The sequence below is a fragment of the Macrotis lagotis genome, chromosome 7 (assembly GCF_037893015.1).
Source record: "Macrotis lagotis isolate mMagLag1 chromosome 7, bilby.v1.9.chrom.fasta, whole genome shotgun sequence".
Taxonomy (NCBI): Eukaryota; Metazoa; Chordata; class Mammalia; order Peramelemorphia; family Peramelidae; genus Macrotis; species Macrotis lagotis.
In genome coordinates this window covers 222,650,011-222,668,769 of record NC_133664.1, presented here as the reverse complement: position 1 = coordinate 222,668,769, position 18,759 = coordinate 222,650,011, and the positions used below count along the sequence as shown (strand labels likewise).

At 35.3% G+C, this 18,759-nt stretch overlaps 1 protein-coding gene across 13 annotated transcripts in view; it reads left to right on the top strand.

Annotated features, from left to right (window-relative positions):
* Positions 1 to 18,759, top strand: part of ERC1 (ELKS/RAB6-interacting/CAST family member 1) — a 436,241-nt gene that overhangs the window by 50,215 nt on the left and 367,267 nt on the right. For 9 of the 13 annotated variants that reach the window (XM_074195002.1, XM_074195000.1, XM_074195006.1 and 6 more), the window contains exon 2: positions 17,872 to 18,702. In XM_074195002.1, the coding sequence (XP_074051103.1) occupies positions 18,034 to 18,702 (669 nt within the window). In that variant the 5' untranslated portion in view covers positions 17,872 to 18,033. Of the gene's footprint in view, positions 1 to 15,773; positions 16,247 to 17,871; positions 18,703 to 18,759 lie in introns of those variants that run through there. The other 4 variants (XM_074195009.1, XM_074195010.1, XM_074195011.1 and 1 more) reach the window with 3 other exon arrangements.

The window sequence follows — 18,759 nt, the reverse complement described above, 5'->3', positions numbered from 1 at the left end:
TCCATGGGATGACTTTGCCAAACTTTCTTTAAACTCCGCTTTATGAGTATTGCACATGATTGTTCATCATCCTTTATTGTAAGAATGTTCAGATTACCATTTAGCAAGTAAATCATCAAATGTTTGCTGATTAAGGCTCTTCTGGTCTCCTTGATCTAGCAGTTAATTTAAATTGGTTTAACTGAGTGAAATTATTATAGTCTATGTTAATAGAATTTCTGTTCTTCATTTTCCATTTTTGGTTTTTAATAGCTTGTTTAATTCAGGGTTAAATCTTAAATTGTATGCTATACTTTGTCTCATTTTTTCTTCTTGTTTATTATAAATTATGGTTTGAGCTCTTACAAATTGATGGTTCAGTGATACACAGGCATCTTACTCGTAGAACTCCCCATGACTATAAGTCTTTTCCTATCCATTAAAATGTAGTTTTTTTGGTGACCTTTTTGGTACTTATCATGTCCGGAGTTTATCAGTTCTGTTTTTTGAAGAAAGTACTCGTGACATAGTGGCATGAGGCTTCTGATAAATATAATCAATCTTTAAATTTCTGAGTACTCTTTATTTTTTCCTCTGAATCTTAGCTTTCCACATCTTTCTTTTGATACTCACCTTTTTTTTTTTCCTACCTTTGCAATTAAAGTTGCTAAGGAATAGGTCTTCCTGACTTCAGATCCACTGCTTTATTCATTGTTCCACTTAGCTGTCCCAGTACTTCCTAATTGCCCCAGCATAACTCTAAAGTTGTACTGTATATTAGTTTGTCTTTGTTCAAGGCCTTTTCAGTGTATTGGGTCATGATTATATATGTCTTTTATTGTTGTCTGTAAAGTGCCACAAGACTGGATAACACAGAATAATTTATTGTGCTCTTGAAAAAAAAATGACATTTATGCTGGGACTGGGCACTATTGTTTTGAGACACTTTCAGTTTTGTGATGACTTATTTTTCTTCTTGTAAAAAGGAAACTTTCAAATTTATACTTGGACTATGATTTAAACTTTTTTACCAATTTTATTTTAGGTTTTTGCAAGGAAAACGGGGTTAAGTGGCTTGCCCAAGGCCACACAGCTAGGTAATTATTAAGTGTCTGAGACCGGATTTGAACCCAGGTACTCCTGACTACAGGGCTGGTGCTTTATCCACTACGCCACCCAGCTGTCCCTTTTTAACAATTTTTAAAAGTAAATGTATGAACCAATATTTTATCTTAATCACTTTTTCAAATTTACCCCTTTTCCCTTCCTTCTCATCTTAACATCATCTTAGATGCCTTCTTCCATTATCTCAGCCTATATGAAGATGTACTCCTTTTCCTTACCAAGGCAAACCCCTTTCTTTGTACCAGTTAAATCATTCTGTCTGATCTTCTCTAGGAGATTGTTCCCTCCATCATCTTCCTCACATGTATTTTCTCTTTCTCCTTGTATTTTGGCTGCTTCCCTACTTCCTTACAAACATCCATGGGTCTCATCAGTCCTCAAATTCTGGCCATTCATCCTATCTCATCTCTACTTGAAAGATCATCTGGAATAGATACCTCCAGCTCTCTTTTTCTTATTCTCTTTACCAGACCTCCACTTTCTCTTCTCTCACAGTCTTTTTAAAAAGTTTTATTTATTTGAGGCAATGGGATTAAGTGATTTGCCCAAGAATACACAGCTAGGTAATTATTAAGTGTCTTGGGTAGGATTTGAACTCAGGTCCTGACTCCAGGGACTGGTGCTCTATCCACTGCACCACCTAGCTTCCCCTCTCACTGTCTTCTTAACACTTTACAATCTGGCTTCTGCCTTATCATTCAACCTAAAAAGTATCAACAGAGAGAAGGAGAAATACATGAGAAATATTATGAATGTTAAAAATATTAAGACCTGCTCTCTCTCTAAAGTTACCAAGAACTCTTAATCACCAAATCTAGTGATCTTTTCTTACTCCTCATTCTCCACTTCTTGGCAACCTTGGACAATGTTGATCACCCTTTTCTTGGTGATGCCCTCTTCTCCTAATTTGCATGACTCTTCTCATATAGACTTTCTTATTCTCCAATCCTGTCCTTTGCAAAGTCTTATTATCTTTAACATTCATAATATTTCTCATGTATTTCTCCTCTCTATTGACACTGCCACTACTATTGTAGCACAGGCTTTCATCACCTCATGCCTGAATTATTGCAGTAGTCTTTTGGTTGATGTGCCTGCCTTAAGCTTCTTCTCACTCCAGTCCATTCTCTATTATGCTATCAGATTAATCATTCTAAATATAAGGTATAACCATATCACTTCCCTAAACCCTTATCACTTCTGGGATAAAAATATAAAAGCTTCTAGTTGGCATTCAAGACTATTCATGATCTGGCCCTTTCCTACCTTTCCAATCTTGTTCTTTGCACAGTACCATGTTCTGTCTCATCTAATAACTCTGGTGTCCTTGCTATTCTTTGCCCAAGACACTCCATCTCCTGATTGTAGTTACCTTCCCTGGTATTCTTATTCTTAGAATTCTCTCCCCACCTCTTAGCTCCTCTGGCTTCCTGTTTCAGTACTTTCCTAATTGGACTTTGTGCTTTAGTCTTTCCCCCATCCTATCCATCTTCCACATAACTACCAAATTGATTTTCCAAAAGCAAATTTTTGATCATGTCACTTCCCTAAAGTCTAGGGAACTTCTATTCACTGTATGATTAAATGTCATCTTTATCTCATTCTTTCAAAATTTCTATTTTAAAAATAATTTTTGTATTATACAAAATTATTAGTGTACTAGGACATGTATATAATTTATAAATAAGTAATGTGTAAGGGTTATATGTGCAATTTTATTTTACTGATCAATTTGCATGATCAAAAACGTTGGAGATTTTTTGGTGATTTAGAGAGAGAAAGGGATTGTGCTACCATTTCTTTCTTTTGCTGTTCTTTATTCCTCCTTCTTATGGAATCTTAGCCCAGTGAAAAGGAAAGAGGAAGAAGAGGAAAAAAACTCCTTGCTATTACTCAGTAATTTTTTCAGCTGTATGTTTTCATATTTGTATTTCGAGGACTTCACACTTTTCTTGGCACATACTAAATACTTGGTAAATTTAAATTCCTCTCCTTCTACTTCTCATTGTACATCCTAAGCCTATCTCAGCATTTTACCTCATCATTATCTCTTTTCCACATATGTATTGTCTTTCTCTATTCCAATATTAGTAGTCTTAGTATTCATTCTGTATCTCAAGTGCTCTCAACAGTCCTTATCACTAGTCAGTGCTTCACAAATAATTTTTCAATAATTTATTCTAATGTCCTGGCTTATCACTGCCACTCATCTTAGAGTCTTCCACTCTTCTTTCATTGAAGCCTGACCATACTCCAGGGGAGATCAGAGTCTTAAAAGTAAAGAATGATTTGACTCTCAAGTTGGCACTACCGTTGACAAAAGGACTTTTTTCTTTTTAAATCTATGTAAGGAGAAAGAGAATAACAAGAGAAGCAATAGGAGAGCTGTCCAAACAGTATAATAATGGACAATGAAGCAGGCACCAACTGAGAATCAGGAACACCTGTGTCTGATGTGACCTCAGATCTCAAGGAGCAATGTGGGACCTCAGGGCAAGTTAGTCTCCTTAGCAGTGAAATGGATAATAATAATAATAATAACAACAACAACAACAACAACAACAACAACAACAACAACAACAACAACAACAACAACAGCTCCCCGGGTTTGGAGTGATGGTTAAAGTCCACATTTTCAAAGAACTTAGCAGGGTAGTCTCAGAGTAGGCATTTAATAAATGCTTTGGTTCTTTCCATTGAGTACTCATTTATTTTGCTTTTGTTTTCTGTGCCAAGGATGAGGAGCCTTGGAATGTGAAGAAACGTAAAATAAGATTAGCTGATATGGTAATTTACTTATACTATCTTGTGAGGTAGGTGCTAACAAGTATTATACTTTTTTATATAGAGTAGGATGTTGAAGCTAAGACACTCACTTATTCACACTTTCACAATTAGTAACTGTAGAGGTAAGATTTAATTCCAAGTTTTCCTGATTTACAAAGAATTGCAAAATTTGATAGTTTAAAGGGAACTTAGATAAAATTAGTATAACCATACCAGAAAAAGAAACTCCATAACAACACACTTGAAAAATGATCAGCTAGCCTTTGGGTGGATATCTCCAATGAGGGGGAGTGCTTTACCTCCCATTACAGCCCACTTTACTTTTTTACAAATGTTTTCTGACATCAGGTCTAAATTTGCCTCTTTGGTGGTGCTGTGGATAGAGCACCAGCCCTGGAGTCAGGAGGAGGACCTGAGTTTAAATGAGGCTAAAGACATTTAATAATTACCTAGCTGTGTGACCGTGGGCAAAAAAAATTGCCTCTGCAAATTTCTACCCCTGGCTCCTAGTTTTTTCCATGTAACTAAGCAGATAGCCTTTCAAGGACTTGAAAATAATTATTATGTCCTTTAGCTTTCTTTCCTCCTTACTTCTTTCACTTGGCCTTTAAATACCTAAAGGCTTTTCACCATTCTGGTTTCTATCTAGGTTATTAGTACTTTTTTCAAAATTTTGGGGCCCAGAATTCCAAATGGGGTCTGACCAAGAGACAGTATAGCTGGATTATTTACCTCCTTATTCCTGTATGCTATGTCTGTCTTGGTGAAGCTTATTATATCACATAAACTATCTTGATTTTTATATCACTCTGTTGATACGTAGAGCTCTAGAAATACAAAAGTCCACATTTGTTTTTTAGATGAACAGCTCCTTCCTCATCTTATATTTAACCCTATTTATCTCTATTAAATAATTTCATCTTTTTTTGTTCGATCTGTTGCATTATCCTGTTATCATTGGGTTAATCCTCGTGTCCTTTGCAAGTTTGACAAGGATGCCATTCCTAGTTTAATGCAACTCATCAATAAAAATGTTAAAAGTTAAACACAGGGGAGGCTAGGTGGCACAGTGGATAAAGCGCTGGCCCTGGAGTCAGGAGTACCTGGGTTCAAATCCAGTCTCAAACACTTAATAATTACCTAGCTGTGTGGCCTTGGGCAAAGCCACTTAACCCCATTTGCCTTATAAAAACCTAAAAAAAAAAAAGTTAAACACAGGCCTAATGATAGATTTTTAGTGTTTTCTATTGGATGTACTTTTCCAAGGTTTTTCTCTTAAAGATATTTATATTATGAACTTAAATGTCAACTCTGAATATTTTCTTGGACTAAGTAGAACAGAAAATTAGGAATATTTATGAAACCAGGAATTATTATGTAGAGCTTGCTTTTCCTTTTAAGTATATGATAAATTTAACCTATAACTTTCAAAACTTTCCTGCTTATCTTCATTTCCTTCTGACTGTCCTGATTAGCTAATAACTTTTCCAGTTTTTCAAAAAAAAAATTCTGAATATAAACACCAAATAAAATGGTTATTATGTAGTATAAGAGAAGAGCAGAATAGACCTGTGCAGTTCCATCATATGTAGCATGATTTTCTTTTAAATACATGATGTGTAACTTTCAAAGTTGTCCTGTTTGATTTATTTCTGTAATGTCATTATTTCTTCCTTCTATGTCTCCCTGTGCATTTTAATAAAAAGATGTTTCAAGGACCCTCTTTTGCATTTTTGCTGTCTTTATTGTCATGTCTATTCCTTTCCACAATTGTTTGTCTTCCACAATTTGTGAAAAAAAATGAATAAAAAGTTCTTGTAACATACACATAGCCAAGCAAAACAAAGTTCTGTGTTGGTTATGTCTGAAAAACATAGGTGCATCTTGAGTTATCATCTTTCTATCAGTAGGTAAGTTAGCATGTTTCATCATCAGATCTATATAATTGTGATTGGTCATTGCATTGATCAGATTATTTAAGTTTTTAAAAGCTTTTTTTTTTTTAACTGACTAAATTGGTCTTCTGAGTCTCTCAATTCCTAAAAATTTCTCCAGATTTCTCAGAAAATATTCATTTTTTTCTTATGGCACAATAATATTACCTTACATTCATATAACATAATTTAGTCAACTATTTCCCAACTGATGGTCATCCCATTAGTTCCCAGTTCTTTTCCTCTACAAAAAATTGCTATAATATATATCTCAAATGTTTTTATATATATGGGCCCTCTTCTTTCTTTGAGTTTTCTTTTAATTTTACTAGGTCTAGCAGTGGAATTATATAGGGCATGATTAATGACTTTTTTTTTGATTAATGATTTGTTATGAATGGTTCCACATTGCTTTCCAGAATAGCTGGACCAATTTAGAGTTCTTTACAACAGGGCAATATTGTACAACTCCAAAATTGTCATCTTTGCTAATCTGATAAGAGTGAGGTGTAAAACATTAGCTTTTTTTAATTTACATTTTCTAATTGTTAGTGGTTTAAAGTATTTTTTCATATGGTTATTGTGTTATATTGGATTTCTTACTTTGAAAACTGCCTGTTCCTATCTATCTCTTTCATGGTTCTAGAAGTGCATCTAAGAAGCCATGGGGTAACTTTCTCTAATGCCATGAACTTGAGTTCAAACTGATATGCTTTTCTTTGAAGGTGATCAATTAAGAATCAGTTTATTCAGGTAAACAAGTTTCTTTTAGAAAAAATATAACACAATAATAGTCATTACTTGGTAAAAAGCAACCCCAAGAGGTCTTTATCACACTCTTCCATAAGTACATAGAGAGAGACTAGAGGAAAGTAGGCTGAACCTTAGAGAGCATACCTAGCAAAGAGATAAATTTCAACTCTTGGTTGCTGGAAATCCCTTTTCTTCTCCTTGTGGGATGCTCAAGAATTTCCATTTAGATATAGTGTAATTTCTGCTGAGCTTCCTGTTAGATCTATTGTAATCGGCTTGTAGATTCGTTGGCTTCCATGATGCAGACATTTCTGTCATTTGATCTGAGGATAACATTTAGGACACATGTGAAGATAGATCTTTTGCTTTTTAAAACATAGAGGTGCCTGGCCAAGTCTAAAGATTAGGTCTTTCCCTCCCTTCTCTTTCCCTGGTTGATTCCTTTTTAGGGATTTCAGCTAGAGCTCTGTACTTGATCCAAATTTCTTGAATTCTTTCATTCTAGCTAATAATGCTTTTTATTTATTTTTTTATAAAAGACCGGAGGGTATACAGAAATCCCCCAACTAACTGGAACAGTTCCTTTGTCTGGTGATTTTTCATTAATGGCTTTCAAAAGTTATTTCTAATTTGATTAATGGAGACATATTCAAACACAGTCATCTATTTAAGGTGTCAAGGTGAGATAGAGTTTCAGTTCTGTTTCAGAGAACTTGTCCTTTTCATTGTTGTAGTTTGGTATATACAGTTTTTGATTCTGCATATTTTACTTTGCAGCAATTCATAGAAATCTTTCTAGGATTTTCTGAGTTCCTTATTGTCAACATTTTTTTTTACTGAACAATAATATATTCTATTATATTAAATTCAGAGAAAGTGTGTAATTCATAAAAAGATGACCATTTGGGTATAAGTCTTGCTTCAAATAGGTATTAACTGTGTGATCCTGGGCAGATAGTTAATTTTTCAGAGTCTTGGGGAGCTCTAAACTTTTAAGTTAGCTACAAAAGGACAAAAAGTATTCTTTCCTGAGGACTCTCTACTCCAATGAAATACCAGATTTGGTTAAAAAGTATACAAATTTTATATTTCAGTGATTTTTTTTTCAGCCATTCCCCAATTTATAGGTGCCCAATTTGTTTCCAGTTTTTTTACTATCATAAGAGCTGCTTGAATATTGTGTAATATAGTGGTCATTTTCCTTCAACCCTCACTTTCTTGAGGTTTATGTCTAGTAGGGGATTGCTGGGTCAGAGTATGAATAGTTAAGTGAATTTCTTTACATAATTCCAAATAGATATCTGGAAGAGTTGGGCCAAAACTTCAAATTGTAGAACTGCGTATATTTTATTTTTAAAAACAATTTTTTTGTTTTGAATTTAAAACACCATATATTGGACATGACACAAAAAAGAATCTGTCAATATTTGTTGCTTCATTTGTTTTTTCAAAAAAAAAGTTATACCTATAATTTCAAAACTTTCCTGCTTATCTTTGCTTCCTTCTGAAGTTCCTTCTTTTCTGTTCATTAAAAAAAAAAAAAGAACCCTTTTTAATATCAGAGTTCTTAAGTCTTTCAAATTTAATTTTCTTTACAATGTTGTCCTTGGTGAACTGATTTCTGATTCTGGTCTTTTCACTCTTGCCTCAGCTGAAGACTACCCAGAATTATTTGAAATTGTCTCTTTTTGGTCATTTCTTATAGCACAGTAATATTCACATACTACTATTCATATACCACGGTTTACCTAGGTTTTGTGATTTTTCTTTGCTGTAGAAACTTTGGGGACTTTTCCTTTTGGAATTTCTTTCAGGAGGTGATTGGTGGATTCTATTTTCTCTTAATCTTTTTTTCTGATCTGGGTAAATTTAATTTATGATTTCTAGATATATAGTATTCAGGGATTTTTAAAAAGTCTTTTGATTTGTTCCAGTATTTCTTGCTGTGTCTCAGAGTCATTGATTTTGCTTTAGTCTAGGTTCATTTTATGAGGAATCCATTAGCTCTGCAAATTTTATCACTTTCTTTATTCTCTTACCTATTCTTTTCTCTAAAGCTTTAAATTTCACTTTTTAAATTGATTCCTTCATTACTTCAAGATATTCTTATAATTCTTGTGGAAAATCCATTTTTTCCCTTTGTAGCACTGAAGTTATTCTCTTTGAGGACTTCTAAAACAATCAGTTGATACCTACCAGTGTTCCAGGCACTACTCTAAATGCTGGGGATACAAAAAAGAGGCAAGGAGGCAACATGCAACCCAGTATACATAAGCAAGCTATTTACAGCATAAATAGGGAATAATTAATGGAGGGAAGGCCATTAAATTTAAGAGGGGTTGGTGAAGGGGTCTTGTAGAAGGTGGGGGTTTTAGTTGGAATTTCAAGGAAGCCAAGGAGGTCAGTAGTCAGAAAGGAGAAGGGAAAGCATTCCAAGCATGGGAGAGGCAATCAGAAAAAGATTCCTGGAATTTGTGGAACAGCCAAAAAGGCCAGTGTCATTGGCTTTAAAAGAAGTACCTGGTGGGGTAAGAAGACTGGAAATGGAAGAGGGGACTAGGTTATAAAGTGCCTTGAATACTAGCTGAGGGAATTTATTGAATAGAGAGGTAATATGATTAGATATTCACTTTAGAAAAATTCCTTTGATGATTGAATGGAGGACTAATTGGGATGGGGTGATACTTGAGGCAGGCTCATCCAGTAGCTGACTATTCACAGTAGTCTATGCAGTTGAGTTGTGATAGTGAGAGGGTGAGAGAAGAGGGTGAGATGTTGCAAAAGAAAATTTGGCAGACCTTGGCAACTGTTTTGATTTGCAGGATGACAGAAGCAAGGGAGGAGTTTTTGAGGATAAAGGACAAAGAGCAAATAATGAGCCAGTGGAGAGTGAGAGATTGAAAATAAGTAAAAGAGGGGGGATGACAGAGAAGGGTAATCTGTTGAAGGAGACAGTTTATTATGAGATAACTTTAAAAATTATTATTTATTTTTCCAGTTACATGTAAAGATAATTTTTAACATTCATTTTTGTTAAGTTTTCTCTCTCCTTCCCTCACCTCCACCCTAGGGTAGAAAGTAATCTGATATTGGTTATCTATGTCTTTAACGTGTTACACAAATTTCCATTTTATGGAAATACTGTGAAAGAAAAATCAAAACTAAAAAGGGGGGGGCAGCTAGGTGGTGCAGGGATAAAGCACTGACCCTGGAGTCAGGAGTACCTGGGTTCAAATGCTCTCTCAGACACTTGATAATTATCTAGCTGTGTGGCCTTGGGCAAACCACTTAACGCCATTTGCCTTGCAAAAACCTAAAAAAAAACTAAATGGGGGGGGAGGGACGGGACGGGACCCTGAGTAGGAAAAATTGTATTGCAGGTCTTTTCAAATTGTATTTGATCACTGTATTGCTAGGAAGACCTAATTCTTTAAAAGTTGATCATTGTACAATGTTGTTGTTAAGGTGCTCCATGTTCTTTTCTGGTTCTGCTCATTTCATAGAGCATTAATTCATGTAAATCTTTCTAGGTTTTTCCTTCTTTTTTTTCATTATTTAAATTTTAAGTTATTCTCAGGTATAATTTCTCTGATTTTAACATTGTACTACTCAACACTTTGTCCAGAATCATGATTTTTATCCACACCCCGCCCCCCATGGCTGTTGCAGGGTGAAGGAAGGACTAATGTGCTTCAGACAAAACTGAAAACTGCTGCTCCTAAGATAATACAAAAAATGTTAGAAAACGGCTAATAGAACAGGATCAGATAGCTAATACAAATAATAAAATAATACAATTATATTAATAATATATATAATACAAATATATAATGTGTATAATACAATGTTAAAAATGTTAGAAAATGTTAGAAAACAGCTAATACAACAGGATCAGAGTTATCAGGGTTACTAAGAGAAAGGAGAAATTTAAAATAATGATATAAGTTGGTAAGTCACTTTAAGCTTTATAAATTCCCCTCACATATAGTATCTCATCTTTTCCTATAAAATTGGATACTACTAGTATCTGCTTATTACAAATAAGGATGATACACATTCAGATCTGATACCAGATATCTATATCTATATGTAAAATGTTTTTACCCTGAGTTACTCGTATCTTAATTTTTACAGAGACTGAAGAGAATAGAGTATTTGTTAAATTTTAACAACAGTTCTCTAAACCACTGTAGAGACCAAAAAAAAAATTATGAACACAAAGCAAATGGAGTTGAATATTTTTAAAGGGACCCTTATATGGCAGTTTGAACTACCTTTCTCTTTTAAACCCTCTGAAATCCTACTTCCATTGTCATCATTCTACTGCAACTCTCCTAAATTTCCAATAAGTTCATAATTGCTCAATCTAATGCCTTTTTCTCAATTTTGATTTCTTCTGGATATTCTTTTCTTGAATTTTCAAGATTATACATGAAACTGGTCTATATTATATAAAGCTTTTTTCTTTTGAAGTATATAATGTGGCTTTCAAAACAGCTGTCTTTTTTGCCTGACCTTTTCACTTCCATCATTTTTTATTAAAAAAAGGTACTTCAATGAATTATTTTCCTTTCCCTCCCTCCCATCCTATTGTACTTTTCTTCCCCACTTTCCCAACTGAGGAAGGAGGGGTAAAGCCCTCATAACAGTCAAGTAAAACAAATTCCTGCCTTGACTATATCCAAAAATGTAGAAAATTGGGTAGCAAGTTTCATGAACTTGTGATTTCGTGGTTGGTCGCTGCATTGGTTGGACTTCACAAGTCTTTCAAAGTTGTTTTGTCTTTACAATGTTCTCCCTGCATTTACTATTCTTCTGCATTAGTTTATAAAAGTTCCCAGTTTCTCTGCAACCATCCCCTTTCTTTTTTTTATTTAAATTTACTCATTTTCATCCATATGCACATGCATATTTTTAAGTTACAAAATTTCCTCCTCCCCAGTAATAAACAGTCAGGGTATCATTGTACATACATATTTTGATAAACATGTTTACAGATTAGTAATTTTCAGTATGGGGAATTAGGATTAAGGGAAAGAGGTACACAAGAGATAATTTTTATAAAGTGTTCATCAGATTCTGAAGGGTTTTGTGTATGTATGTGTGTGTATGTGTGTGTGTTGTCTCATCTTTTCCTATAAAATTGGATACTACTAGTATCCCCATCCTCTGGATGGAGATAATATAGTCCATAGCCAGTCTAATACAGTTGTCCTAGCTCTCTGAACTACTGAGAGGAGTTGCTTCCTTCAAGTTGTCCATCTCACTATGTTGTTGTAGATGTGTATGTTGTTCTCTTGGTTCTACTCCCTTCACTCAGCATCAGATCCCGTAAGTCATTCCAAGCTTCTCTAGAGTCTGACCATTTATGGTTTCTTAGAGAACAATAGTATTTCTTAGTATTCATGTACCATAACTTGTTTAACTATCCCTTTTCTTAAAGCACAGCAATATCCCAGTTCATTCATATGCTGTGATTGGTTTAGCCTTTCCACAATAGATGAACATCCCTTTAGTTTCCAACTCTTTGATACTACAAAAAAAAGCTGCTATAAATATTTTTGAATATATGGTTCCTTTTCACTCTTCCTTCCATCTGTGGGAAATGCCTAATAGCAGTATTTGCTGGGTCAAATGGGTGTGCATTTTAAGCACCCAGGCATTATTTTCTAGAATAGCTGTATCAGTTTTTACTGAAAGTGCAATAATATGCCAGTTTTCTCCCAGCTCCTTCCACAATTGTCATTTTCTTCTTTTTTCATCTTTGCCAATCTGATGGGTGTGAAGTAGAACCACGGAGTTGCTCTGAATTACAGTTCTCTAATTAGAGATTTGGAATAGTTTTTACAGTTTGTTGTTAACTTGAATTTCTTCCTTTGAAAACTACCTGTTCATATCCTTTGACAATAAACTTATCTACTGGGGAATGACTTTTAGTCTTATAAATTTTAATCAGTTCTTTATATGGTATGTAAATCATGGTATGATAGTTTTATCTGAGAAACCTGCTGCTAGGATTCTTCCCCTTCCACATAAATCCTCTTAACTGTTTCCCTTCTAATTTTAATTGCATTGAGTTTTTTGTCTGGGTTTGTTTAGTTTGATTAATATACTTGTTAATTTATATAATAAAAATTGTCCATTTTATCTTCTGAAATCTCTGATATCCCTTATTTGGTTCTTCTCCTGCTTTCACAGATCTGAAAAGTAATTTCTTCCTCTAATTAGTTTAAGATGCCATCCTTAATGTCTAAGACATATATGGCTTCTTTGTTGTTGTCGTTGTCGTTTTTTGCAAGACAATTGGGTTAAGTGACTTGCCCAAGATCACATACCTGGGTAATTATTAAGTGTCTGAGGTCAAATTTGAATTCAGGTCCTCCTGACTCCAGGGCTAGTGTTCTATCCACTGTGTCACCTAGCTCTCCCTACATATGTGCTTAAAAATTTTTTTTTTCCAACTACATGAAACAGTAGCTTTCAACAATCATTTTTCTGTAAGACTTTGAGTTTTACATTTTTTTGCCCTCCCTCCTTTCCTTCCTCAGCCTCCCTTCCCCCCATCCCAGATAAAAAGCAACCCCACATAGGCCCTACATGTATGTATGCTAAACATAGATCCATGTTAATTATGTTGTGAGAGAAGAATCAAATCCAAACACAGAAAAAACAAGAGTGGTAAAAAACATAATACACAAGACAATTTTTAAGAATTGAAGATACTAAGTTTTGTAGATCCTTTTTTGGATATGGATGGTGTTTTTCATTACAAGTCTTTTAGAGTTGTCTTTGATTATTGTACAACTGAGGGTGAACAAGTCCATCATGGTCAATCATCACAGGATCAAATCAATTTGATGAATGCTGCTTTGTAGGATAGTTTGAAATTTTGTTCTGCTAGACTCTTTCTTCCTACTTTTTAAAATATCTTTTTAGGTTCCTGACCAGGTAGGTTTGACCAATATCACCTTCCTTGCTCAAGGAGCTTCAGTGTCTTCTTATTATCTGTTAAGAGTGTTGCAGTATACAGTGATCCTCACATGGCTTTCCCATCACATAGGCTTTGTGCCAGCGGGTGAAGTAGCGATCCACCAGCGATGGGGCTGCAGGAGAGCTGCTGCTGGCATCCACCACCATGACAAACTCCTCTAGGTTTTTCTGAAATTTGCCTACTCATCATTTCTGATAGAGCAATAATATTCCATTATATTCATATGCCATAACTTGTTCAACCATTTCCCAGTTGATGGTCAGACTCTCAGGTTCCAATTCTTTGCCACCACAAAAAGAACTGCCTATGAATATTTTTGTACATGTGGGTCTTTCCATTTTTTTTTTTTGTGATTTCTTTGGGATACAGAGTTCTGGGACCACATGACCAAAAAGACGGGTTAGCTATGATAAAAGGCCATTTCATCAGGTGAGATGAGGTGAGGAAAGAGAAAGTAACAGAAGGCACTGGGTGATAAGAGCTGATGAAGAGGGAATTCATTGCATATGGGCTTAATTTTTTCCTGTAAATATTAGTCAAAGTTTTCCGCTGAAAGAGTGTGGAGAGGGGGAGCTAAGGGAAGTTTGAGAAGTGTTGAAAAGGTTTGTAAGAGTCACTGTGAAGAGTGGGGCTGTGGGAAGAATGGATAATGAAATTGTGGAAGGATTGCTGAGCAGCATTGAGATCCTAATTGGTGTTGGGTTAAGATCTGTGAAGTTTTGGGAAATTTGTCCTAATTTATTTTGTTGTTGTCTTAGATATATTCCTTTCTCCAATGTTAGTTCTTAAATTGGGCCTTTACCCTTGAGTTATTCTTTGTCCTCTGTTGTTCTTTTTTGGGGAGAGACTTGGCCTACTTAATGTTATCATAGGTCCCTTGGGTTCTTTTGCTGACCCCCTCAGGTTAAGTCCTTCTGGATTTTTGAGGTTCAGAACATGGACTTTTCAGAGCCCTCTATATTATCTCAGGATAGAGAGCTAGAGATTTCAAATTTCTCCTGGTGTCCTGGGGCATCATCTGAGGGCTATTTTGGTTTTGTTGCTACCACTTCTTAGGGCTTTCATGGTCTCTACCTAGATGTTTGGCTACCTTTGAGATATCTATCCTCCCTGAGTCTTTCTAATCTCCTTGAGGTTTGCTAACATCTTGGGATTTTTCTGGAGGCTCTGTTCTTGCTCTGGACACAGAGTCTTGTGAGCTGTACATTTCTTTGATGTGTGTTACTGGTTGCTCTTAGGAGGCTGAGCTTGTTTGCCTGTGCTGAGGTCCAGCAATCTTCTTTCCTCTTGACTGTGAGTTTCTGACATACTTTTTGTGTACTTCTGGAGTCAAAGGAATTATTTACTTTCATTTTCCTCTAGGATTTCTTAATCATTATTTTTAAGTTTTTTCTAGAGTACATATGTGGAACTGAATAGTCTGCCTATTTCAGTCAGTTATCTTGAGTGGAAGTCCTTACACATTAGTTTAAAAAAATATTTTGTCTTAGGCTTTAAATAATGAATGCATTGCCTTTTTGTTAATACAGATTTATCTTTATATAATCAAACCTGCCTATTTGGTTTCCATTATAGTATTTCTCTTTTCCACGATTGAAATTTACTATTGTCTTCTTTTTTATGCTTTTAGAAATATTTAGGTCATTGAAACAATTAAAATTTATTTCAGTCTGTGATCTAATGTTTAGAGCTAAAGTCATTAAAAAAAATCGGTCTGCTAATTGCTTTCATGATTTTTACTGAATATTTTCCCTAATGCTAGTTTTGAACTTATCATACATAGATCTCTTGTATATATTTGATTTTTCTGTCATGATTTGGTTCCATTGATTTTTTTCTTTTTTAGTATTAGGTAGTTATAATAATTACTACTCTCTTAGAGGAACCTTATTGCAGTCCTTCGTTAATACCTCATCACAATGATTCACTTACCTAATTAGATATGACCTGTTGTTCCAGCTGTTTTTGAATGTCAGAGTTAGGAATGTTTAATAGTGCTAGATTTCCAGCCTTAGAATTCATTTAAGAAAGTACAGCCATTGGATGTTTAAAAGACCTGGAAGTTTTAGTGGAGTACAAGCATTTCTTTTTTTTTTAAATTAAAATCTTATTTTTCCAATTACATGCAATGATAGTTTTTCAATATTCATCCATTTGCAAATTTATGGGTTTAACATTTTTCTTTTCCTTTTTTTAAAATTTAAATATTTATTTGTTTTTCCAACTACATGCATTGGTAGTTTTTAACAATCATTTAATTTTTTTTGCTTCTTGTTGCAACTCTTATCTTTGTTCCCCCATAAATTTTGTTGGAAATATGATAAAGAAAAATCATCTGATATTGGATTGATACTTTGTGCAGATTAGACTAGATGAGTTCCAGGACTGTCCATCTTTATGTCATAGTCTTAGAGTTTGCTCACACTCACTTGTATATTCCCTTTTCCTTCTTGTGCTCTATAATAAAATTTAGGATATAGGACACTTGTTTTTTATCTTAGGGACCAGGTTGGGATGACCTCTGGTTATTTTTAGACCTAATTCCACATTATGTTGTTTCTCAGCTGCTTTCAATTCTTCATTACCTCACCTGGGTTTTCTTGGTAGAGATACTGAAGTGGTTTGCCATTTCCTTCTCCAGTTCATTCTACAAATGAGGAAATTGAGGCAAAAAGGGGTAAGTGACTCACCAAGAGTCATCTAGTTGGTAAGTATCTGAGGCTGGATTTGAATTTTACCCTTCTGTCTAGGCTTATCACTTTATCCACTGCAGTGGATAGAACACTGGGCAGCAAATCAGGAAAATTCCTCTTTGTGAGTTCAAACCTCATATGTTTACTAGATGCGTGACATGGGGCAAGTCACGTAACCCTGTTGCCTCAGTTTCCTCATCTGTAAAATGAGCTGGAGAAGGAAATGGTAAACCACTCCAGTATCTCTGTCACTAAAACCCCAGATGGAGTCATGAAGAGTTGGATATGACTGAATGAGAACAAACTTCAAAAATATTATTAAGCTCTCTCTCTTAATACTGTAAGAGATACTTAGAATTATTGTCTTAAGTCAAATTCTGTCATGGAATTTCAATGAGTTAAAAAGAAGATATGACATTTTGTTTCAAGATCATTATACAAACATGTTTAAAGATATTTTAAGCTGCTCCTGCAGCTTCTGTGACACTGTTTTGAATTATGATACATTGAGAGGCTTCATATATGCATTGTGATATGTCATTTTATCTGTTACCTTGGACAAAATATTTAATTTCTGGTCAGTGATATTAAAAGGAATTCTCACTGAAATATTTTAATGTGCACAGGGAAGCTCAACACTAAGGGGATTTCCAGGTTTAAAAGGACAGGCCACCAGACAGGAGAGCAGCTAGAGAACCAAAGAAATTAATGAACCTCAATGGTTATGGTCTTATGACTAGTTCTATAGGGGAAGAAAGAAGGTTTAGTGACAGTCCTTTAAAAAGGTTGACCATTTCATCTCTCCAGTCACTCGTGTTAATTAATGTTGCAAAAATTGAGCTTTATCTTTTCTAGGGAAGCTTGCTAAACTCCTATGCTGGGGTTGGGGGCTCACACTTTAAAACTCAGACTATTATTTTCCCTTCTCTGATATTGGAGATGGGAACTGACACCTCTCTATATCTATGCTAGAGCAGTAAGTGGAGAATTAGCAAGACCTGACCATTGGAACGGCAACAAAATTGGTCATGACTGGTTTTTTTTTTTTAGGAAAAGAAGACCAGGACTTCAGTTAAGAATATCTGGTTTCTATCTCTGATGTTATTGGTGGAAGCATCAGAGTTTGGCCATAATGTATATTAGTGGAGTCAAACTCAACTAGAAAGGGATCCCTGTGGGCTACATATAGACTTAGAAAAGCTATGAATTAACATTATCTGTATTATGTTGCATTTTTATGTATTTTGCTAAACATTTCTCAGTTCCAGATTGGGCCTCAAATTGAAAACACTCTGGGTTAGTATGCATGGGGATAGAAGTTTTAGCATAAAGGTTTCTAAAAATAGTGATCAGACTTTTGGGAGATGGCATTCCTAGAAAGGAGCTTAAGTCTTAGAGAATTCAGAGATCTCCCCCACAGCCAGGGCTTTTGGGAATGTTATGTGATTATTCCTTTGAAAATAAAACATGCTTTTAATTAGTTTTTGAATGCCTAGAGAAATAGGAAATATTCTTGTCCACTCATGCCATCTCCTTATTGATAGAAATTAAAGGTTTCTTAGGGGAAAGTCTTTTTTAACAGGATGTTTGTGTGTTTCTTTTGTTGCAGATATGATTTAAGACGTCATGTGCACATGACTTCAAGAATGGACACCTGGGAATCTATTAATTCTGATTAGCCTTAAGCAGACTCATAACCATAGAGAAACCTCACCCAATTCCATACTTTCTGCTTTAAGCCTGTCTTGACATCTCACTCCTTTGTGCAGCCATGTATGGGAGTGCTCGTTCAGTTGGTAAAGTTGAACCAAGCAGTCAGAGTCCTGGGCGGTCACCAAGGCTTCCTCGTTCCCCTCGTTTGGGTCACCGTCGAACCAATAGCACAGGAGGGAGTTCTGGAAGCAGTACTGGAGGTGGCAGTGGTAAAACTCTTTCAATGGAAAATATTCAGTCCTTAAATGCTGCCTATGCCACATCAGGGCCTATGTACTTAAGTGATCATGAAAATATGGGTCCAGATACACCTAAAAGCACCATGACACTTGGCCGTTCTGGGGGTCGACTGCCTTACGGTGTTAGGATGACTGCCATGGGCAGCAGCCCCAATATTGCTAGCAGTGGGGTTGCTAGTGACACCATAGCATTTGGAGAGCATCACCTCCCTCCTGTGAGTATGGCATCCACTGTACCTCATTCACTGCGTCAGGCAAGGGATAACACAATTATGGATCTACAGACACAGTTGAAGGAAGTGTTGCGGGAAAATGATTTATTACGTAAGGATGTAGAAGTAAAGGAGAGTAAATTGAGCTCTTCAATGAATAGTATCAAGACCTTTTGGAGCCCAGAGTTGAAGAAGGAAAGAGCCCTGAGAAAAGATGAAGCTTCCAAAATCACTGTATGGAAGGAACAATATAGAGTTGTGCAAGAGGAAAACCAGGTTAGTTCTACTTATATTTATCTGTGTGCACTGATTGACATGCTTAAGAAATGGGAT